The sequence below is a fragment of the Hylaeus anthracinus genome, unplaced genomic scaffold (genome assembly GCF_026225885.1).
Source record: "Hylaeus anthracinus isolate JK02 unplaced genomic scaffold, UHH_iyHylAnth1.0_haploid 0, whole genome shotgun sequence".
Lineage (NCBI taxonomy): Eukaryota > Metazoa > Arthropoda > Insecta > Hymenoptera > Colletidae > Hylaeus > Hylaeus anthracinus.
In genome coordinates this window covers 16051217-16076240 of record NW_026533254.1, presented here as the reverse complement: position 1 = coordinate 16076240, position 25024 = coordinate 16051217, and the positions used below count along the sequence as shown (strand labels likewise).

The 25024-nt window shown below is 39.5% G+C and overlaps 1 protein-coding gene and 1 long non-coding RNA gene across 8 annotated transcripts; one reads left to right on the top strand and one right to left on the bottom strand.

The window, feature by feature from the left end:
- The first annotated feature begins 10888 nt into the window (after positions 1–10888).
- Positions 10889–24989, top strand: LOC128890694 (zinc finger protein 83-like). 7 transcript variants are annotated; one of them, XM_054149424.1, is made up of 9 exons: positions 10889–11545; positions 12481–12568; positions 12779–12889; positions 12986–13619; positions 13757–13849; positions 15009–15167; positions 15256–15559; positions 15666–15912; positions 20281–24989. In XM_054149424.1, coding segments are annotated over exons 1-9 (1698 nt in total). In that variant the 5' UTR covers positions 10889–11543; the 3' UTR covers positions 20341–24989. The 7 variants fall into 7 exon arrangements, with proteins under 7 accessions (XP_054005399.1, XP_054005427.1, XP_054005392.1 ...); XM_054149452.1 differs by having other exon boundaries at positions 10890–11545; positions 15666–15942; positions 24626–24989; XM_054149417.1 differs by having other exon boundaries at positions 10890–11545; positions 15666–15942.
- Positions 17517–19457, bottom strand: LOC128890966 (uncharacterized). Its single transcript, XR_008460713.1, has 2 exons — positions 19318–19457; positions 17517–17630 (listed from the first exon to the last, which is right to left on the bottom strand). It is a non-coding gene; the product is annotated as an uncharacterized LOC128890966 (long non-coding RNA).
- Positions 24990–25024: the final 35 nt, after the last annotated feature.

The window sequence follows — 25024 nt, the reverse complement described above, 5'->3', positions numbered from 1 at the left end:
CTATCCCACGGTAGCAAGTTAGCCCACGGTTTTATCGTAATTTAATGACGACGAGGGTGAACGCGTCACTCGCCTCGATGACGTCAAGCTTGCAAAAATACTTCGAGACTCTCGCGGAATCACGATTTTTCGCTCGGGAGCAAATTATATTCTCCCATTCCGCGTATGTACAAATCCTCGTAACGGAAACTCTCGGGTTATTGCCCACTCGGTCCGCGTTTAATATTTTTGCTACAAAACTGGCTCCTTTATTATCTTCTTTTTTTTTTCTTGAAATTGCTTTTTTAACGGACGTTCGAACCTTCTCTTTTAAATTCTAAAATTAAATAGGAATTAAAGATACACGAAAGGACATTTAGCGATGCAAATTATTACTTTTGTTTCGTTAAAAAATTGTTTCGCGCAAAGAATCGTTCACGTGTTATTCGGAGTTATGCGTAAATCGCTCTGCTTACGTTTGAAACGCCTAAATGGGTTACAGGTTAATTGTTTTTGAGAATTAATCACCCACTTTATTAAAGGTGCCGAGTGCTTTCGTGACCCATTTGGATATTTCATACGCATGCACGGTGATTTACATACTCGGCCTTAAATGACTATTAAACTATGCATTCGACGAAGGCAGTTTTTAATAACGCGAAAACAGCAATACACGTATTCTCTAGAACGTTATGGAAATTAATACAACGCAAACGTAGCGTAGCGTTTGTCCAAATTAATCGACAGCTTCGATGTTTCCAAATTGTTTCGTTACAAATGTGTAAATTAATAAACTTTGTAGATATATACGTAGGTTTCATTAACTCGTATGCATGAACGTCGCAGTTTCGTCGCAAGCGCATAGGACACGTCTTTCACCTGTCGTCGTTTGTAACTGACTCGATCACTTGATCGCAATCGAATGGAATCCCAAAACACTCGCAATAATATTGGGTTGTCCTGAAAGTTCGTGGCAATTTTTAAGAAAAATTCAAAGGCACATTTGAATTTCGATATATATTTAGTGAATTATCTAAATATCATTTTGTTCCACGACCTTTCCACCTTTTAAGGGATGCACCCGCATTAATTGTTTTCAACGATTCCAATATAAACAGACGTGTACCACCTACTACAAATCGGCACGGACTTTCAGGTCAAATAGCTATATACTGCGTGCCTTTTATTTCCTAAATACATATAACAAAAAATTCATTTGAAAACATCAAATCTACAATGAATTTTCTCCATACTTTACCTACATACACGAGTTTCTTAATTTACATGTTTATAATGAAACATTTATTTGGAAACATCGGAGTGTGTATCGTTCCGAGTATCGTGGAGCTAATGTGTAACATTTTTTACGAGTTATTTAAAGTCCTCCAGTTAGGTGAATCATCGTATGTTTGTGATACCAGGAGGGTTTCGCACGAAATGTTACGAGCATCGTTTCCTTGCGGTGTGTGACTCACCTATGGTCGTGTAGATAGTGCCGCAATAGAACACGGCGTTCCAGAAGGTCCAAACTTTCTGTCCGCGATCGGTCACACCGCGCTTGTAGAACTCGTACAGAAGCTCCTCGTACTTCATCAGCTCGCTTCTCGCGCGGCCATTCCAAAGCTCCGAATTCGACGCCAGAACCTCGTCGTTCCACAGTTCTCTGATCACTGCCAATGTCTCGTTCCTGTAACAATAACAATTACCTCAGTGCAATTTCAAAGGATCGTTGTTTCTTTTAATGCCAATCTTCCTTTAGTTCCATACAAATATTTCAAGAATTAATAATATATATCAGAACTATGCATTGTCAATTTTTCGATAGATCTACTCACTTCCACTTCGAAACATTATTAATTTACTTCTTTTAATGTGAATGTTCCTTTACTTCTGAATAAATATTTTCAGAATTAATTTCTTGAGAATTAATTCCTTCCTCCCCAAGAAACTACTGGATGTGTGAATACATAGAAAAATAATAACCAATATCAGGATACGTGTATTAAATTGTGGCCACGCTCATTGGCAAGGTGAGCAGTTGGACCGCGACACATGCAAGCACGATCTTTCTTTTTATCGGATCGGTCACGCCAGGGGTAATTTTCTGACGAATAACAGAACCAGGGGATCTCGAGTCAAACCTGACCTTCGTCGTGAGGTCGATCGATCTCGTTGAGAAAATTGCAGAAAAATCGATTCACCCTGAGCTCTGGAATTGTTGTCGACAGTGGATCGGTAGTGCGAGTAGACGCTTTCCTCGACGTTCTCGTCCATTCGATTCTCGCATCTTCGTCATTCAATTGATTAAAATATAGTCCAACCCGTGCAAAAGTATGAATATAATTAAAAATAAAGAATAAAAAGAAATAAAAAATATCGTTATTGAATTTTAATTATGTGAAAATTTTCAATTTGTAGTCAATTTTAACCACGTTAAAATTGTTATTAAAAAATGTTTAATACATTTAAAATGTATTTTAAATAAATGAATTTCATTACAATTTTAATATAATTAAAATGTAAAACTGCCAACCCATGCAAAAGCATAAATGTAATAACCCATTTCTCTGCTACAGTTGGAAAACATTGACGACAAATATTCTGGCCAACGTGAAACTTCATCGCGATAATTGTAAGCGTGATCGCGTGTCGGTGAGCTCTGGGGTATCATCAGATTAGGATTCAGGCTGGTTAGTAGTTGAAACGTACTGGTTATTGGTTACAAACGCGTGTTGTTTTACTTTATCAGATCGCAATGTAAAAATATTTCTTTCAACGTTTTCCAACTTAATTATTATATATGTCTCGCGAATCAATTTAATGTAATAGTTCGCTGAAAGAGAATGCAGTGTATGACGGATAGCTTTTAGGTACGAAAATTGATGACGTTCGACTTGCGCGAGCAATTTGTTATCGATAAAAATAACAGAACACATTACGTGTATATTTTCTAATGCTCCATGTTCGTTTTAATACGCGTTCGATCGTTCCACATTCTCCCGATTGTGTCGCTGACATAATTCGTAACACGTAACATTGTACGAAAGATGAGCGACGCTTGTTTCGTTCTTTGTTCGACGAGATGTACAATTCAAATAATAAAATGCATCTGCATATTCCGCATCTAGCAAATAGAAGCAATCTAAACACGAACGACAGGTATTATTAAGCCCATTTGCCTTGAGAAGAAGGTCGGAGGCGTTGGTATGAAAGCGTAGGACGCAGGAGGATATGTGGTTCCACGAGACGCGAGGATAAACCAATAATCACGTGTCGAGCGAATTAGAGTTAGTCTGACGAACACGGAAACTTCCACGTACTTTGCATCAAAAACAACAAATCATTGTTGCGTTAACGCTCTTCGGTATGTAAACCAACGAACACGTTGTATTTCATACCGATAAAATTAATTTTATCTTTGCGTTGCATCAGGTCTATTTTGTTCGAGATGAGGAGGACCAATAACTGCAAATATCGTGTGTTGAAACAAACATAACTGAAAGTCAGCTCTATGTAAGTATTAATGTTCAGAAAAATGATATTTATAATATAGTTATATATTTTATTCTATTCTATTCTATTCTATTCTATTCTATTACCTATTATCTATTTTATTACAATATAATATTATATTCATGATATAATATTCAAACCTTATTCCCAGTACCCAAGTACTTCAAATATCTTTAGTCTCCTAATCGAGATGCTCGTTATACATATCGGAACCATAAGTAAAGTCTTACCTGGCTACTGTGACTCGCAAAAACAAACAAAAAAAAGTGTAGAGTAAACGCAGGTCCGCTAACAGCGCAAACTAATCGTTTTCAAGCTATTCAGCTCCTCGTTTCTTAATCTAAATTCCTTGCACCGCAACACGTATCGCGGGATAATGAATGTGTTTAAAGTAAACGTTCAAACTGTGATGTTTCAGCAAAGCAGCAAGCCGAACTTCTAAGATAAAATATTGGTCTACTTTTACTTGTAGCATTCCACTTATTTTTGTTATTTTGCACTAATTAAATAGCTACGATGACACACTTTAAATTCCACTCTGTTAGGCATGTGCTAGGCGTGTGACTTTTATAAATTTCAATCGAGTATATCTTATGTTTACGTGTGTGTGAACCAAATCTGAAATACATATTCAATCTGTTTAAATATATTAAATACGTTACATTCAGTTCAGTTATGTTCACTAGTATAAAAATTGCGAAACAATATTGTAATATCGCCGGTGAACAAACGTGTTAATATCACCTCCAATAATTTCCAAATCGTACCCACCTCTCTTTCCTGATGTTGAAGTGCACAACGTCCTCGTGCGTACCCTCGACCGTCACGAAGATCATCGCGCCCCCGATACTGTACAAAAGCACGATAACAAATAAGAAAATGTGCGTGAACCACCGTTTGCTCCAGGAACTGACCTACGCACAAAAAATTCGATAACACGTAAACACGGTCGCTCGTCTCGCGTTCTTATCGTTTAACGTTTCAAAACAGCGGACCTTCTCGTACAGCCAGAACGCGCTCTTCTCCCCGACGCTCAGTCCGGACTTCGTGAAGTCCTTGATGCCCTTGAATTGGCTGAAGACGAACTCGCTGGCCCTGTTCGAGTATATCACCTGAGGCTGACCGGAGACAGGTGTCATAGGTATGGGCGTCTGTCCATACGGAGTTGGCACGTACGTCATCCCTGTCGGAGGGTAATATTGTCCAGGTATAGGAAGCTGAATCTTGGGCCTGGGTGGAGGCTTCCTTCCGCCTGGGGAGCTCGACATCTTCGCGAGGTTTCGTTGATCGTGGGATTAAAGATGCAGAGAGGGATTCCTCGATTATCTCTCGGGCTTAAGATGTCAGGTGGGTCGATAGGGGTCGACTCGGTTAACTACTTGGCCGAAACAATCCATTCACTGTTTGGTACTCCGCTCCCCTGTTTCGTTAACGTAGGGGCGAAGGAGAGATATGTTTCTTGGGAGGGAAGTTGTTCTCTCTCAGAAGTTGAAGCCAAATCTGTTTAATTGGGCGCTCTTCCTACTTTTGTTAGTGCGTGATGATTAGACTAAGTATTTTTGGAGTAGAGTTGAAATATTTATAGCCAGCTCTTTACTTTGTTACGCTACCTTGACTCACTGAGATAACGAACCTTAGGAACAACCTTCGACGGTACTATTCCTCTTCTTATTTATCCTTATCCCCAGCAGAAATTGAAAAGTACAATCCCCAAGTAGAGTGTTTCTCGATCTCTCAGTTTCTCAGATGTCTGTCCAAGAACACACATAAATAATTCGTTGAGAACAACCCTCAACAATGCCGTTCCTCGTCTCGTTTATCCTTATCCCCGGGAGAAATTAGGAGGTGCAGTCGCCAGTAGAGCGTTTCTTACAGTGATTCTCCTAGTTTCTCGCATATCCGTTCAACTCGAGAACACATATAAATAGGTGGCAGATGCAAGTAGACGGTCCACGCGGAATTTGTCACGAGAACCAGGTCGCGATCATCGCGCGACAGGACTGCGATTATCCACGATGTTCGAAAGGCTCCACCCGTAATTTATCAGCTTGTCGTCGCGATAATCCGGACTCGGGGGCCTGTATGAATAATGGAGAAGCCTGGAGATCCGTCACGGGCGGGAAATAGCGATCGGTTCGTCTTCCAAACCGCGAAATTCCAATGAAATCTTCTCTGGAGATTCAGGAAGGACCATTTGTCTTTCAAGAGCCGTCTGGGCGAGGTGATACCATTATCCACAAACCACGCGCACTACGATGGGAAATCATCGTGGATGAAATCTAGAATTACAATTGATGATTAATCGATCGCGTTAATTGCATTGCAGATCACAATCGCGAGTGGAGTTCATAAGTACCGATTAAACTGGCGATTGGAAAGTAGTCGCTGGGTAACTAATTTTGTTGCGAGTGATCTTGACCACCGAATCTCGAACTTGGTTCTTCCGTGATTTCCAATTTCGCTTCTAAAATCGCTGGTGCGACAACTCGCGGTTCGTCGACCCCGGATGCATCTCAGCAATAAATAGATCCACTGATGAGCTTAGGTAGCAGGTATTACCAGTGCCTTCGATTTATCGAATCCGTGCGCGAGCAGGGAGCGACACGATACAAATATTTAGATTGGAGGCCGACCCACAATAAAGGTTCGATGGGTCTGAGCACCGTGCAGCGCGACCTCGATGTTCGGAGTGGCTCGATCGAGGGATTAAACCGAATGTTCCAGATCGGGAGACATCTTCCTCTAGGAATTTTTAGTTGGAAGTGACCGTCGGCCGGAGAGGCTTGGATAGCTCGCTTTAAGGGACACAGTTGAACATCCTGAGGACTCTTGGAGATCGACGAGTCGCTTATCGTACAACGTAGGTTCTCGAATGGATCACGACCTTGGATTCACTTTCTCTCGTGTCAATCAAATCCTTGGATATACCAACAGTTATATTATCACCTCTGTTATAGCTATCTTACAGCTCAGATAAGTAAGATCTGGATTTGTAAAAGTCTTGAGCATCCACAGTCAATCTTTCTTCGCTTCCACTCCAGAGTTAATTGAAACTGGAGGATTGTATCGACCAAATCGATAATCCAACAGCGGTTGGGGACAAAAGTTGATACATCCCGCAGTGTCCTGTTTCCTCACGCAGAGTCTATTTCAGGTCCTGTTCATCGTCGACGACTTATCAGATTTTCGATTGTACCCCCTGGTTTGTGGATGGTCGAAGAAACCAGTGGCCTCGTTCGTCATTTGATTCTAACGAGGAACACGATCACGTTGCTCGTGACCTCGCTCTCCCTGCGCATCGTATACACCCAAGGACACGGTTTTCTTAAAGCAGGACGTTCACGTGAAAACTAAAGGATCAAGTGGTGGGAACCGAGTTAGAAAACTCGTGGTTCATCGATAGTACGCGACACTGACACGGTTAGTTTGCCACTTGCGATCTCGGACTCCCCCCCGACTCGAGCTCTCGCTTTAGGGGATGGCTCTGCATATCTTATCGCTGAGTAGCGTCGCGGCTGATCGTTGACTGTTTTTTTTTTCTTTTTGCCTTCCAAAAATTGCTTTAAACTTCTTGACTTCTAGACTTGCATCATTTTAGTTTTGATGTTAGCTTCCAGAGTTGTCGCATGATATTGTCGAGTTCTTTAACGGATACGCGAATTTTTATATTCTTTAACGAGGCAATTGAAGATTAGAAGATGGCTGAGAATTCGAATCCTTGTTCACTGATCGCGTGCACATTGGGTTTCTTTGAACAATTATTTTCGCTTGTGTCAGGAGGAGAGAACTCCGGGGGTTGCACCGTACGTGCCTCTCGGAAACCTCTGGCGGCGGCGTCGCGACGCCAACTGACTGGACTAGACTGGTGCCGGGCGTCGAAGCGTTTTGAAACAGGCGCTACGATTTGCAGGGCCGTACGGACGCACGGTGAGGCGGATTTCCAGTGACTTTATCAAAACTCAAACAATGTATGATAAATGTATAATGTATAATAAAGTTATAATAGACCACATTAAACATTAAATAGTATAACAAAGTAAATAAAACGGTGATATTAAAAGTTGTAAAATTATTTTATACGTGTCGTGCACGTGTAAGAGGAAGAACAAGTGGTCCCAGGCATTTGTATTCCAACAGCTCACATATCTTAAAAACAAAACCTTGAATTACAAAATGATTAATGACTTCCTTCTCCTCAATGAAGAGTTAAATGTACGTACTTCAAAAAAATTAAGCATCTTCAACTTCTATATCCATTTAGCTACATGTTGGTCTTCTTGCTAAATTCGCACATAGAAACTTGTACCTTCTTGCTCTTTTTCCATACCGAAGGTAACCTAAATAGGAGGCTGAAACATTCATTAAATAAATAGGTCATACTTCACATTTTTACTTCATTGAAAAATTGATTATTCTTGTAGATAGACTTCTCTTTCAGATCAATAAGCACACTTGAATAAAGTACACGTATCAGGGTCGTTTTGTATCACTCTCCGAACCACTTGACATAGCAAAAGCGATCGTTGATGGTGGTTATTTCTGAAAGTTATGAGAACGACCCAGTCGCTTGTCTAGTGTTCGAAGTTAATGGTCGTCGGTCTAGTGACGCCAGCCGCGAGAAAGATGACACACGAGTTTCGTAATAATGTCCTGCGATCGCTGTTAATAGTCGTCTAGAACCGTAGTCGCCCACGCTGTTTCACGTATTCAGGGAAACTGTCGCGAAATCACTTGCCAACAAATACCTCGCATCTCTCAAATATACGAAACGTTCGAAAAAAATCTCCGTCTTTCGTGCTTTATTTTTATTTAGCGACAGAAATTTTTAAATTATTACGTACAGCTCGAGTCCTGTCGCGAGCGAAACGAAGAGACAGTTTAAACGAAAGCATCGCGATTGATTCAAAGTGCAGCTGCGACATTTCGTTCTGCACTTTAATGCAGACTCGACCGACATCGCTTTTCGCTGCAATGCGATAGGGTTGTTTTCTAGATCACAGGGGCTTGTATGTACAAAAGAAACCAGCAAATCGCGGTCACGAAACAAGTCAGCGACGCGTTATATTTTTAGCGGTGGAAAAAAAAAACGTCTGCCGAAGCGAAAATGGTCTTTCGAAATAAAAAAACTCGGAAAGAGAGGAAAATAAAAGTTTCTGGAACTGAGAATAGCTCTCAGCTGTGTTTCGATGATTGTTCGGTCGCTGCGGAAAAAATTGGTGAAGGTTCTTAAATTCCTTTCGGTAAATAGTAAAGTGATCGAGCCGAAAAAGTTTTCTTCTTGGATGTTTAATCATTCCACAAAGTGACAAGTAGTTACTTTCTTTCAACTTCATCAATTTTCAAAAAATTTGATTATGTTTCACTTTACTGATTTCATATCATCGTGTTATGAATCACAGTCTGAGAAGTATACAATTTAATTTCAAATTAGACAAATTTACTTTAACTCGATAAAAAACAAACGCATACAGGTTACTAAGGATTTGATTGTTTTACCTCTAGTCGCTAAGTTTGCCAAAACAAAGGAACGATGGGAAGGGACAATGGAGTTTTGCCAAGTAACTTGTAACGAAATTTTGGAATCGTTTCTTGGAAGAGGTCGTTCATCGTTCACGGTTCTCTGCATCACTGGAAGTTGGAAGTCATTAATAGGGTTTATATAGCTTGCTTTAATTTAACTGTAAATCAACGAGCATTTACCTCGCGAATATACGAACTACTGTACAAAGCCAAATGCCCACATCAAACGAGCTTTAAGAATACTGTTGCTCCATCTCGCGTTGAATTCTTCAACTACTCCTGAGTGTATACTCTGCAGACATTTATATTAGATTAGAGTAAGTATCAGTAAGTATACTGCTTTATTAACAGTTTATCCCTATTATTTATTACATAGTATTTCATACTATAATATAAAGCTTAAAATTTGTATCAGAATAGAAAGTTTGTCGCTATTCTCCACGTTTATGAAAGGCACTAAATATGTTTTGGCTTCTGATTGCTAGTATGCAATCGATGAAAATGGATTCTTCCAATCGAAAATCAGAACACATCTTTCTTTTCATTTGTAAGTTACATCGTGCATAGGTAAGTTTTTATGATACGAGCCTGACAAGCAAGAACACCGAAGAAGACGCTATCATTCGCTTTCATGTTTCTAAATTAATTTGTGTAATTTGTATACACATTTATGCTTGATTTTATCAAACACCTGATGAAAATAATGTCGTATCGAACCAAAGTGATACACGTATCGAATACTTTGGTGGCTTTATAAACTCGTCTAATACTCGTAGACTTTGAAAACTGAATTGAGGTTAGGTTCAACCGTGTTTCACGAGTCATGTTAATTTTTACAGGTAAAATTCAAATCACAAATTACGTAACATAGAAAAAGTTCAAATTTGGACAAGAGCTCCGAAAAAGAGCATGTCTACTCGGTTTATACCGATTAACGAGTATTATTAATAATGGGCGGGAAAAAGCATTGTCGTGATACCTTTGTTCCTACAATCTCAACAAATATTCAGAATAGCCTATGAAACAGATACCTAGTATATCTTTCCATGCTAATTTCCTCGTCTGTGGAAAAACTTGAATTATACAACACATATTTGTATCTCATTTGCTTTTTTTGTAAACTTCATACGCTTGGTCAGGGCTACTTTTACGTGGAAGCAAACACAAGCAAGCGATGCCTCGCGCCATCGCAACATGGCGTCCGCCAGGGACGATTCAACGAGAAGACTGGACAATTTTAATAACAAAGAAAACATGCTTACCTTTTCCGCGATGCAATATCGTATGCAACCTAATAAAATTATGAAGACGTTTATATAGTTTTTTGGGTTAAACACAAGAAAAAAAAATTTAATCCAAAATTTCTTGGAGGCGCCAGCGACTCTAGGGTCGATCCTGGGCTTGCGAACGTTACTGTCGTTCGATGTAAACGTAGTCGAATAAAACCCTCGAAATTTATTACATTAATTTACATATTAAAAATGCATGCCTTGTAAACTTATTTTATATTAATATCGCATGTTTAAAAAATATTCTATACAAACCCGTGATACAAAATTACAGACGATTCGATATCAAGTATTCTACGAAAATCGAACCTGAGCAATTAAAACTATCTCGAATGGAGAGAATCAGAATTACACAAAAAAATTTTGAAAACGACCTCCTGGGGGGGGTGGGGGCTTCGAAAGAATCGCCTAATTTTTACGCCGAAAGGTAAATAATCGTTTCCAAGTTTCGCACGCGAAGGTAGCGCGGACCAATGGGAAACGGCGACAGTGTCCCGCGGGCCAATGAGAGCGCACGGCGTAACGGGTAATAGCGTCACCGGGTGCTGACCTTGGCGGCGCTTGGCTGCATTCACGGAAGGCGCCCGAAAACGCTTCGGAAAAAGGCATCGAGGGCAGCGCGCGTTCGTGTCGCCCATTGTTATCCTCGTCGCGTGTAATGGCTACCGCAGAGTTTGTTGACGGTGCTCGGTCTGCTTGTTTGCGATACGGCCTATCCTGAGCCACGGTACGCGGCGACGCGGTCCAACCCGACGAGAAACAAACCGTGAGGAGTCGTACGCCGCGAGCTACCGCCAATTTTATGCGACCGAGGAACCCGCGCTTCGTGCAGCAGTCGCCGCAGCCGCCACCGCGCTTGGACGACATGATATGCGCGGGTCAACGCTGTCCGTTGACAAGCGTGTAACGGAGATACTGTTCTCGCGTTATCCACGAGGCTCGTGATAGAAACGGTGCTGTGACCGGGGTGAATTTTAGCGGGATCCAACGTACCGAGGAGGCGCATCGAAGCTCGATAATCGATCGCCATTGATTTTCCGCGGCGACCACGGCCCAACCGACACGAGGAACTCGTTTTCGGATGTTGTATAGGACGATACACCGAAACCAGTTACCAAGGTATTGCCATCGTCGGGATTAAGTGTGACCAGCTGCGCGGCATTCCGCGCCGCAGTCATGGCAACTAGAAGATTACCCGTTTGGCAGCCAGACATGTAACCCGCGGCGCCCGTGTAGACTCACATGTGAGTATCGTCTGTTATGCTAGGTGTCCACTCGTGGGTCTCACCCTCGGGAGTCCCTATCGGGAATAAAAGCGTGAGGGTGCCCCCATGCTGGCTGTTTCCTCCACGTTTCTGTTACATGGAAAAAAGTAAAAAGGGGGGACTATGCTGTTGCAAATGAGTAATATGTGGATAGAATTGATTAATTGTACCTCACAAAAGCCAATTATAACGTTTAACTTGATACGACTCGCATGGAGGTACTCGCTACTCTGCTTGTATGTGCGAGTAGAGGACCTTTATGTTCTATACTTTGTCCACTAGAGAGTCTTAGACAGACAATGTAACTACGGTTTAGTTGAGAAGCATCTTTTCATCGAAAAGACATTAGTTAGAGATTAGCATTATGTATCAAACCTGGATTCCTTCTTATTTCCCTTCAATTGGTCCTGTTGCGTGATCTGCAGTTGCTTACAAAATTATTCTAATACTTGCGATTTATGCTGTTAGCAAATACAATAATACATCTCTTAAATTTGTTTTTCAGGTAAAATTTCAACTCAAGTATAATGCAGGACTTGAGAATGTATTGGTACAAGCAAATTTAAAAATATGTATAGAATTTACAAGAAAATTGAAGGTAAACATACTGTTTACAGAAAATACTTAAAATATCTTCATGTTCTTTGTAAATAGTACATTTACACCCAATATTTTAGAAATTCTATACATTTCCTTAAACTTGCTTGTGATTTTACACAAACTCAAAACTTGCATTCATAACTCAGTCATAATTTTTGTAATTTGTTAATGATATAGATTGCAAGCATTCGAATACTCTTATCAGTAACTGTATGCCATTCCTTTCTACTTTGATGTGGCTTTGATCAGGGAGGGAATTGGAGTCGACAGGTCTGTTTTAATTTTGGTTTAATAAATGCCTACCGATTGTGCAGGGTCAAAGGCAACACATCAATGGCCCTAGAATCAAATGGCAACAACGTGGTGTGGTTGAACACAACCCGTCCTGATCAAATACAACAGGTATGCACCTTGTATACCCGCAACGATGTAAAGAGGAAATGAGTTTTCTTTACTCAACAATATTTGTTCGCTTTTCTTTGAAGTTTGATGCGCATAACGTATACCACTGTACGTAGAATGTCAACTGAGGCAACGTATAGTAGAATGTTATTGTTTTTTAAAAGTGTTAGGCAATTATCATAGTATCTAACGATAAATACCGTTCAACAGAGCCAACCGATCGAGCAGCCAGTGAAGTGTTCCATGTTCACTCAAACAGAGCAAACCAATAGTTTTACTCAGACAGAGCAGAGTAATTCGAGTTACGGCGATCAGAGACAGGTTAGTTAATTATTAAAATATTCATGAAACTAGTTTACTCTTCTGTACATATCAAGATAATAATGCTGAGACTTATGATTTGCTATATATTTTCAGCAACAAGCAGCAATGTTTGACCCACAGCAAATACAGCAGCAACAAGCTGCACAGGGTCAGCAGACGCAGCAGCAGCAGCAGTCTCAGCAGATGTATGTCACGACGGACAAGAAGGAGGACAAATCTCAGCAGCAATCGGCTACTGCGGAATTTCCTTTCTATTACAATGTCAACATGCTGCAAAAGGTTCAAACGAACGCTGTGAGCACAATCGGTGCGATTACCACCGACGACAAGGGTTGTTACCGTTTCGACGTGCAACCTGTTGGTTACAACACATTACTGAACCAAATGAGCATTGCGGCTGCTACCAACGCGACCTTCAAGTGCGATATTTGTGGTTTGGTCTTTGGACACATGAGCTTACTGAATCATCACAAACGGATTCACAACACGACGCCTAGTAATCTTCAGCAACAACCACAGCAAGTTGTTGTACAAACACCGACAACGGTTACTGTCGCAACAACACCAGAGAGACCGTATACCTGTGATATATGCGGAGCATGCTTTGCGCTACCAGGAGAATTGAAGAGCCATAAAACAAACATGCATCAGAAACCGAAGGTGCAGCTTTGCGAAGATTGTGGTAGCGAGGACCCTTGTGAACATCATCCTACTAAAATTAAAAAGAGTAGGTTTCATCGGTTCTTTATTATATGGGGTGATACTAGAGATTCGAATAAAATCTTGCTTATCTCGAGGACTCACTTTAATAACTGCAGTCCACAGAAAGGAGACGTAAGTTTAAATAGAATGTTATGTTCACAGCTATCAAACCTGGTCATCATCCTGTAAAACGAAGGGGTGTAACCAGTGTTACCAAGTGTCACAAGTGTAATGGTACAGGAATAATTTTTATCGGTAAGTAAAAGTTATCGCGCAGTCTGAAGGAAAATGTTTGTTGAAATAATACAACGCTGCTCTGCTTTAAAATGGTAGTTGTCCTATTGGACGTTGAAGTTAGGAGATGTTGAGATTTGTATATGACAATGAGAAACATTTTTCTTCCTACATCATAATCACCTTTCTTCTACTTCTATCGTTTCATTACTGTCATGATCGTACATCGGGCGGTGTATGGTAGATAAACACGACGAAAAACTAGATTCCGGAATCAGTTCCCTCGCGAAGTGTGGCGGCTGCAAGGCAACAGGCCGCATCATCATAGGAAGTAAGTCGGAAAAGTTACAGCCAAAAAGAACACGGGATTTATATTATATAATACATTCCACGATCATCCCACCGATGATTGATTCCGATGCCTTTTTTAGGTGAAGAATTATATCCTGTTGTCGTTATTTCATACAAACTCATGTTTAGGATCATTGAATAACATTCATTCTACATTCTTCTCGTGAACTCCAAAACTTCATTTTTCGCACTTATAATAGGAATAATAAATGCATATCACAAATTTATTCAACAAGCTTCTTTCCATACTGATTTTCTTTTATTTGCATACTATTGTGGGTAGAAGGAAATTGATAAGCATTCACTAACTTGGTTTTTTACAATGTTTAAAAACGTTAAAAATTTGGTTGCTATATATTCTGTTTCCTTTTTGGTACAACAGTCGATACCTAAATTTAAGTATCATTGCATGGAATGAAATCTCCCCTAAGGGACAGTTTTATAAATTTGGTCAACTTTAACATTGCTACCACATAGTTCGCATATAGACCGCAAAGAGGACATTTTAGTACTTATTGTAATTATTTTTACAACACAAAACTAATCAACTCGTAACATCCGACTCTGTACTTTATTTCTTATCTTCTGTATTAACACTCGTAACACACATGTTCAAATTTGGGTATGATGTACGTATATTATCGAAAAAAAACTAATTTTTATTTTTGGATGTGTTAGGAAGAAATGTGCAAAAGAAACTCGTTAAAAAAAAACCACACACGCTTCAGTGTCTCTCATTGCCTATTCATCGAATCATCTCGAATCATATCCTTTTGTAGAACTGGCCCTTCGAGGAAAACTAAGAATTTGGGTGTTTCTTAAATTGCAGGTGGCAAACAGAACAGTCAAAACCAGGCAGAGAAACCGTTCCATTGTAACGTGTGCGATGGAACATTTTCCCGATATTCGTCGCTTTGGTCCCACAAGAGACTCCATTCTGGGGACAAACCTTTCAAGTGTGATATTTGCGGCTTAGCTTTCGCAAAAGGTGAATAAATGAAAATGAAAACAATGCAACTCGAGGTAACTCATGAGAACCCAATATGCACTTAAAATATTCGCTTTCATCTTTATAGCTGCTTATCTGAAAAACCATGGACGAGTGCATACTGGTGAGAAACCATTCAAATGCAGTGTTTGTGGTATGCAGTTCTCTCAAAGTCCTCACTTAAAGAACCACGAAAGAATTCATTCTGGTGAACGCCCCTATCAGTGTGAAGTGTGTGAAAAAACATTTGCCAGACATTCGACCCTTTGGAATCACAGAAGAATCCATACCGGTGAAAAACCTTACAAATGTAGTATATGTGGTTCGGCCTTTAATCAAGCTACACATCTGAAAAATCACGCGAAAGTCCATACTGGTGAAAAGCCGCACAGGTAACGTATTATCGCTTATCCTTTTCAAGAGCAAAAGAAAAACTTCAGCTCGATTATACAAACAAAAAAATAGTGTAATCTAACGAGCGATGTCGTTTTTTTTCAGATGTGATATATGTGAGATCGGATTTTCCGATCGTTTCGCATTGAAGCGTCATCGTGCAATTCACGAAAAGTACGGCCAAACAGCCAGGAATCAGAACACGAACAATGCAAGCAACGCACAGCAACCGAACGCGAGCAATCAGCAGCAGCAACAGCAGCAGCAGCCCCAGCAAGCGCAGCAAGGTCAACAGGTTGTCGTTGTGAACGCCACGACTCCCGTTACCGTCAGCCAAGGTCAAGGACAAGCGGTAATGCTCGAAGAAGTCTACAAGTGTCAGGTGACCTTCCCAGAGCCTAAATGATTCAGCTAGAGAATACCTTTCAGGAGCTGGTAAAGGGGTTAATTTTTTAACCTTTTTAAAAAATGAAAGAGAGAGAGAGAGAGAGGAAAAAAAGCAACAAATAGTAATTAACATTGAGGAAACACGGTACACAGACACACACACGAACGCGTGCGTGCGAGAATGCAAAAACGTGGAACAACAATTCGAGACGAGTTTCCAGGAGTGACTGTGCGGAGATTTAGGTTCTAGTGGTTGGATATTGTTTGGCGTTTGACGCAGCCGGGGGTATACACGTGTACGAAAATTCAAACGCACCAGGAAGGGTATCGGAAAGAGAGAGAGACTTAACGATATTTTGCGCGGGCGTATATAATTTCTGAACGAAACATACACGTGACTCGGAAGAGTGCGGGCTCGAAAATCAAGAGAATCTTTCATGCGATCGAATTACGAAACGATATTAGAGAAGGAAAAGGATGAAAGAGAATGATTTTATATTTTCTCTCTCGAGGATAATCGCGTTATTAGAAGGGAAAAAAACCAGTGACGTCGGATCGAATAACAAATCTCGTTCGTTGAAACGGTTGCTAGGAATTTCGTTAAATTGATTTACAAATCGAATTTGCACATTGACTTTTGTTTGATTTTTTTATATTTATGTATGAATCATCTCCCACTCCAAAGCAGAGTAAACCCTAGAAAGACTAACGGGGGGAGCTCGTCGAGGTTAGGATACAAAATTTCTCTTGTTGCTTGTGCCTTGTATGTTGTTATTCAAAAATTAGTTTTAATTCGTTGAGAACATTAACAAAATATGCAAGGAAAGGGAAGGGTCTATTAATTTTAATGAGTACAGAATTCGAACAATAAAAACTTAATTCTGAATTAATTAAAATAAACGTAACAGACATGTTTCGTCTATAAATCTCAGTCGCAGAATATGTAGGATTATGGTGGGGATTAAGAATCGTTGCGTAACGTAACGTACTCGTGCTTCAGTCTTTCTGGGGTTAATCAAAGCAAAAGCAAGATAACGGCAGCGTGGATTTAGCGTCGAGGTTTCATGATTCATTCGAACGATAACGTGCGATAGCTGGAAGTAATTCTTTATTAGGCAGGAAGCGCAATAACCCGATCGCTCTAGTAGCACATTGTCCATGCCAATGCACATTTCACTAACGCTATAGCGAAATATTCCCGAGCGAATCCAAGCGCTTAATACGCCTGAACCTCGATCCTTTCTTCACTGATTTAAATAGGAAAACGAAATTAAACATTTATGTTATCTCGGTCGTCTCCTTTGATAATCGAACCTTAATAGCTGGATAACGATTAAAGAATGGAAAAAAGCGTGGACAATTATTGTTAAGAAACAAGCATTATCTTTACGCGCGTTCAAACGGAAGTCGTGGCGAGGAACGATATCGTGATTTGAGCGAGCCCTCTTCCGTCCAGTCATTCGGGTTCAGAATAAAAAGAAACGATTGCGCTTATTGCAATGACATAACGACCACGACATAGAAACAGGGATGGGCAAAATTGACTTCGAAAAATATCTGACTAAGTACGTTACTAATTTGTATTCCATGATTCGTGCAACAGTTATAACGAGAATAATGATGATCTCTTCGTTTGCTCATAAATAAATTCGAAGAATCAGGCCAATACCATACGCACACGACCTGAAACAATAACGTATATTTGAAAATGAATATAAGTATTCTTTACTTATCAGACAGTAGTTACTTGAGTTCCTTTAACTGTGGAGAAAAAAAAAACCAGAGCAAGTTACATTTTCCGTTTGTTACAATTTAATAAGTGCATTATACCCTTAGTCATGAGCTTATCACTTTTTGTGTATGAAATATACATTCATATTGCATTTATATCATTTGTGCAATGAGGATTAAAATTACAAAATGGACGACATCTTCAGCCGTGCCTCATGAGGCAATCCACAGTTAAGGGCTTATATACCACATGTTTTAGACGATGATAAAATATATAATATATTCTGTATTCGGTAATTATTTTCAATTACGAAATCGTTCGAACCCGCCCATCCCTGTGTAGAAGAACACTAAAAATGAAAACTAAGAAATTAACGACAGAAGTGACGCCACATGTGACGAAGATTTATATCTCACCGGAGCTGCAATAATTAATAGTGAATATCGACGAGCAGACTAATCTGTTTTATAATTTTAAGGCCGTGAACTATATTGAATATCAGTTAACTAAATAGTTGCTAGTTTGTAAACGGCAATTAGCTGACTAGATTATCTATACATATACATACAATTAATTTTTATATCCCCCACTTGTTAGGAGCGACAGCACGAGCGCCGTCGCTGAAACTACTTCGAATAACGATGTGAATCGGAGAGAATCTATTCGGTTTATAATAAAAAAAAAAAAAAAAAAAAGAAAAGTATCGACGATACCATAGCTCCGACTGGTCGGTAAACTGTGGCGTCAACGATACTTTTTTTTTTTTCTTCTTCAGAAACACACTCACGCTGATCGAGGATAAAGAACCGGCTGTTACTCGTGTATCATTATCGTCTAACGTTGTTTTTCGCGACCAGGCATTTTTTTCCATCTTCGATCATCGTTTGTTTTACACGAATGTCTCGCTTCTCCATGGAAAAACTCGAGATTGCCGCGAACAGGGAATTTGTCAAGAATTTATTCTTCGTAGTGGATTCTTATTCTGTAAGGTTTTCAGCACTACTATTTTATTTGAAAAAGTAGCTTTTTTATCAAAAATCTCATCTACTGGCCATAGCCTCCAAACGTTTTTAGTCTGTATTGCCATCTGTTATCCATCCTGCGGCACTAGTTTCAAGTTAAGCCGATGTTTTTAAAATTTTTCAAGCTGCCACGAACATTGAGCATTTTTTAACGCGATTGTAATCAAGAAGCGAGACATCATTGTACTTCTAATCGAGATTCGAACGATAAGCAATCGCCCTTCGGAATTCGCCTAGGAAGCGTTACTAATTGAATCGCGAGTAGATTTCATCTTCTCACCCCGACCGATGTTTTTTGTACGAAAGAAAAGGGAAATGGGAAAACAAAGGAATCGCTGTTAATAAGACGATGGCTCGGTGATGTCTCAAAATAATTCTTTTATACAGTGTATAAAGCGACCGTCAGTTACGAAGTATTACAAAGGGAACGCTATCTAAACGCGTTCGATCACAAAGTGATCGAAACACCTTCTGCATCGATTTTTCTCGAGGTTATATCGCGGAGAATTCTGGGGTATCCATTTTCAGGGGATTTCTTTGTTTTAATCGATATAACTTGTAAAAATATAAAAATACGATAATTACGTTTAATTTACTTTTAACGTGGTCATAATACCTGCTACAGTATTTCTGGATTAGATTAGATACTTCTTTCGGTGTTTTCCCTGGCTTCCGTTCGCCGGCTCGTGCCCCCGCGTGCTCGCTTGGTCGTTTACGAAACGTCGAACAGAATAAAACCTATGGGGTCCGTTTTTCTTTTCTTTTTTTGTTTCCCCCCCCTCTCCCCCCCCCCCCAAGACTGAGTGACGCTCGTCTCAGTTTATCAGTGCAATTGTTTCCTTCGGTCACGAGTGATTGGCAAAATCCTGGGCTTCGAATAAATCTGAAGTTTGCGATACGTTTATTATCTCTTTTCCTCTTTTGAACATTTTCCAAAGAAGGAAGCGAGACAAACATATCAGCAAACTTCCGATTTATTCGAAGCTTAAGGTTTTGCCCATCTCTGATCACGACCAGGGACGGGGAAAATTTGTACCTCGAATAAACGACCATTCGAGCGCCGAATATCTTACGAATTCCAAGTCTGTCTCTAGCTATTACAATTTTCGTCGGAACAGTAGAAAAAGTAAAAAAATAGAATAACAAATCAAGTAATTCGTAATTTGTTCGGAGCATCGAATACGTACGTTCGTTATTCGGTACTTATTTCGATTACGTATTCGTTCGAACGTACCCCATCCCTGATTACGACACACCAAGTACGTAACATGATAGTCAATGGAGAACACTAACGCTTCATTTAACTCTATTACTTCTTTTTCTTTTTCTTCTTCTTCTTCTTCTTCTTCTTCTTCTTCTTCTTCTTCTTTTTTTCCTTTTCAAATTCAGCCACCTTTAGTCCATACGATTTCGAAGTAGCAAAAAAAAAGTATAAAAAAAATATATATATATAAACACGTATAGCAGGCACTCGGTAGGTCAGGGTGTCTGATACACGATATCGCCTCTCTTATTTCGCTTAACGGCACTTTTGAACGAGCAGAGTTTGTAAATATTACTAATTATACGATGTCCCCAGGTCGAAGAGGAGGGCTCTGACCGTTACGTTTTACGAAGCGACTCACTTTCGTTCGATTAGGCGAGTGAAAGCATGACAAAATAGTTCTTAATCCGTTGGACACCGATGAATCGCATTTACCGCACACTTCGTCGTGACAAAACAAAAAGTAAATAAAAAAAAAAAAAAATCAAATACGAAAAAAAAAACAATCGTGCTAGCTAACACCGCCGCTCGAAATAATTAGAGGATCGGCCGTGCGGAGGAGACTACAACGCCCAGTAAGGTATCCGACTTTAAAGGCCCCGTATACGATACAGATATTATTTAAATGCCACGAAACTTTTCCAGCATGCTTGGCGGATCGTCCCGAACCGAAACGATCATACGCGCTATGGATCTAATTCCATCTGTTATCGAGCTGTGGCAAAAATAAACGATGCACGTATTTGAAAATGACGCGGGACAGCTATCTTGTTTCATCTCTGTTTTGCTTTTACAGGAAGTCTAACGATATTGCACGATTCGCCGGCCCCAGCAAATGTATTGTTGTGTGCGATTACTCGATGTCGGTCGCACCAGTCTGATGTGCCATTGCCGTAAATCTGTGACTATCGTCGGAATCAACCGGCCGCTCAAGGCTACCGAGGAGCTATCTATCCCCACCATACTGGTTTGGCTATCCTCTCTTTCTCATTTCGTTCCGTAAGTGTGCTTGAAAGACGGAAAGACGTACTTGCGACCAGAGACGAACGAAATACTAGATAACGCAATTTCATATAAAGAATAGACGACGTCTGATTCGTTATATTTTCAATGAAAAATACAATCAGAATTGTACGATCAAAGTCATCTGTTATTCGAGCGAAGTTTTGCCCATAGATGCTTGCGATCTAGTGTTGGGCAAAGTGCTGATCGAACGCATGTGATCATCTGTAAATTATCGGCATAGGATGCAATTTACGTTAAAGTAAAATATTATACAAATTATATAGTACAGTTTTATGCTTTTACTTATTTGGACGATCAAATATTTTATATTAAGGGGATAGAAATATGTACATTTTATAAAGAGTTTCGTGTTTTAACGTATCTAAATGACAAAACGTTTTACTTTAAGCGAGGTTTTATATTTCTACTTACCTAGACAATAACAATTTTTTATTCAGTGTTTCGTTATAACGATATAATTGATATATATTTTTCTTTGACGTAAACTATCCTACGGTGATAACTTCGATGATGACTGTTATTAACCGATTACAAAATTCGCTAAATAAACAATTGCCCGACTCTACCGTAAACGCTCCTTTCCGTTTCTCAAACACGGAAGCAAGTAAAAGTGGGAGTTTGACGTGGCCTTGAGTGACTAATTAAATTTGATTCGACTATAGTCGCGACACAGAGGCAGACTGAACACCACAGATCATCTATCAACGCTCATCTCGATAACAGATCTGCATAGGCTCGTATCGTACACGGCCTTCTTAGTTCAGAACGATTTGGCAAACCGACTGAGAAAGTGTTTCGATTACCTTGGTAGTTTCTGTTAAGAGCGCAGAGTTCACGATTGTCGAGGTCCAGATCATTTTTCAGAATCGTCCAGCAACGGGAACCCCTAATTTCCTCGAGCGACGTAATTTCTACGAGAACCCTACATTGTCGACACTTCTTTTGTACCAGAAACTCTCGAGCCCTTTTTTTCGAGTATGAGAGAGAGCGAGAGAGAGAGAGAGAGAGAGAGAGAGAGAGAGAGAGAGAGAGAGAGAAGCGCACTTTTATATATTGTACCTACGTTAAGAGACCTGCCAACAAGAGGTCGATGGGGATTGTAAGTACGAAGTACTAGGTGAATAAGTAATTTTAGGAACTGCGTCCGTGAAAATTGTCGAAGGAGCTATGGGTCCGCAAAACACTCCCATTAAATAATATAATACTAAGAATAAAACAGTGATCAATTTTTATATCACCATTCACCAATCTCACCATTTTTCCTAATTGAAAAGTGTCCTGAATTTTGGTATAATTGCGGAGTTTGCTAGAAATTCTTTCGATATTAAAACAATTAATCTTTAGAGGTGTCAGATTTATTCTGTATAGTGGTCACGTGGCTCCTTACAATTTTATTCGCGCATTTAGATAATATATCGCGGACGAAACAAAACAATTCGGAGCTTCCATTTTAATCAAAACGCCTGGAAGCGTCTTCCTGAGCCTCAAGTGAAAACATTATATGTCCTGACCTACCCGATTTATTTTCGCATCAGTTGTACATAAGCTAGCACTAATTTGATCGTTGAAACAAACAAAGAAAAATTTACTTTTATGCGTCACGTTTGGAACCCGAGTTTAACAATGAACACGAATATGATTGCATCGTATCCTTCTTTGATCGTCTAGAAGTTCGAGGGTCGAGGTTTCAGGGTCGTTACGCAGCTCAAATTCCCTGTAACTACACGCGGATCTTCGAAGCGCTTGAAGATAATGTGCTTGCACGAGTTTTCGGGTCGAAAAGATTAATAGTATCCTTAAAACGTTCGACCCTTTTAATTGCGTTCATTTTCGAAGGACCGACGGCTTAACCGTTTGCGCACGCCATTGTCGTTAATTAGTCTTTATCTGGATTCGTTCGTCTCCTCTAGATAATTGTAAGACAATTTTTCGCCTATTCTCCGGCTGAATATCTGCAAGTCCAGATAAGGATTGACCGAGGTGAACGAATAATACGTAAAACTTTGTATTAAGTATTGTAATAAGTCTAAAAAACGTGTACAGATTTCTCGTCCGTGCTCGAAGGAAGATGATAAACACTGTTTCTTTTTTGTACAAACTTTCCTCGTTGCCGCAGACGCCGTTCCATTCGAGACGAAAGCGAAATAGTATTTGCGTTAGTTTACTTTTTCCGTTTCTTTTTCTGTTCGATAACGATGTTCATCGTCTAGCCAAACAACGGGAAAAGAAAAGTAATGACGAAACGAGGTGGGGAAAAAGAACGAATATACACAGAACGGTATACGGTGAAACACACGGGATACCGTAAATATTTAGAAACGTATTCGTATACAAACAAAAAAAAAAAAAAAATTTAAAGGCGTAGAGAAAGGAAACCCATGAATAGACCTTAGACATAGCGTGCAATTTTACGGAGTTTCTTAATTAAAACGAAGGACGTTAATGGATGAAGGGGGATAAAAAAAAAAAATAATGGGAAAAAATATGCAGTCCTATCGCGACGATATAGATTAATTTTTACATGATACACGTTGTATGAGCAATAATTGCTGATCATACGAATTTTTGATAATAAAAGAACACGTTCCTATTAAATTATCTGTTCATTGTCGTATTGTTAAGTCTTCGAAGCGATTAGAAGAACGGTATCTTTGAAATAGACGGGATAGAAGGAGTTTAACTTACCTTTCTTTCTTACGAACGAGATGTAAGGAAATGAGTCGTATGGCCTCTTTGTAAGATAAGTAGAAACCGGGACATCCTTCTTTGTGGAAAGTAAGAGGAAGAAGAAAACAAAAGCGAGACGACGTCTCGCAAATTTTTTATCACGACGACAAAATGGGGGAAAAAAAAGTAATAAGAGAAACATTGGTTAAAAACCGCGAATAACGACGTGAGACTGTATATTTAACGTAATTTATTTTCAGGGTATCTATCGAGATATTTTTTCATTTGCCATTGTAAAAATTTTTGGAAATCTACGCACTTTCTATAAGCTATTGTAGGATTGTAAAGTTATACATAAAAAAAAAAAAAAATGAATGAAATTGAAATTGTAAGATGAAGACGAAGAGAGAAGAATAATCATTATTTTCGTCCTTTCGCTGAGGACCTCGGATGAATTCATCGGTATTCTCATCGTCGACGCTATGACGATACCAGAAACCAGAAATGAGCAAAATTCTTATCCAGATAAAAATGTCGAATAACGAATAAAATACAAACGGTTGTTCATACGTTCATTTTCGAATGATCGTTACGAATAAACTGCTATACGTTGATTTTATTTGTTATCGTATTTTCGAATAAAATTTTGTCCATTTCTGACGTAACTTTGTCCCACGAATAAATTGGTGACCTCGGTATTTTCATCGCTCGCCACGTGAGAATTCCGAAGACACTTTTACGGAGGATGTAGTTAAACGAAAACAACAACAGCAAAAAAAAAAAGAATTACTTTCATCATGTAAACACGCTATAGACAAAGCGAATGTATTCCGCCATGCGCTGTTTAAAAACTTAAGTTTCAATCTTCCGTTTTCCTTTGGCTTCAACTTCCGCGAGGTTTTTTAATCAAATCGAATCGAAAGAAAAAAAACGTGAGAAAAAAAGGAAGATTTATAAAATGTTTCAGTTCTGAACGATGTCGCTGGCAGAGAGAGAGAGAGAGAGAGAAAAAAAAGAGGATTACTTGCAAAACGGAGCTACAATAGTGACGAATAGCGCGCGGTGGTGAAGCCACTGTGAAGAAACTTATATGCGTGTATACACACACCGTTTTGTATGAAGGAACGAACAGTCGTAAAGAAGAAAAAAAGATTGTCACTTTAGATTAGTCTGCTGTCAATATAACTAGAATTATAATTTTGAATGTAACATGTATCATATTGATTATTGCCTAGATAAGAAACCGTACCGATTAAAAGTTAGCGCACGATTATATCAGACATTAGGTATAATAATAAATGATGTCCGCTGGACATTTTCATTTTTGAAGACTCACGTGAATTTTATTTAGTAGATGAACGGGAAG

Coding starts and splice junctions, on each gene's coding strand:
- LOC128890694 (XM_054149417.1), top strand. Junction 12,569..12,778: donor GTCCTGATCAAATACAACAG/GTATGCACCTTG, acceptor ACCGTTCAACAG/AGCCAACCGATCGAGCAGCC. Junction 15,943..20,280: donor AAGAAGTCTACAAGTGTCAG/GTGACCTTCCCA, acceptor CGATGTCCCCAG/GTCGAAGAGGAGGGCTCTGA.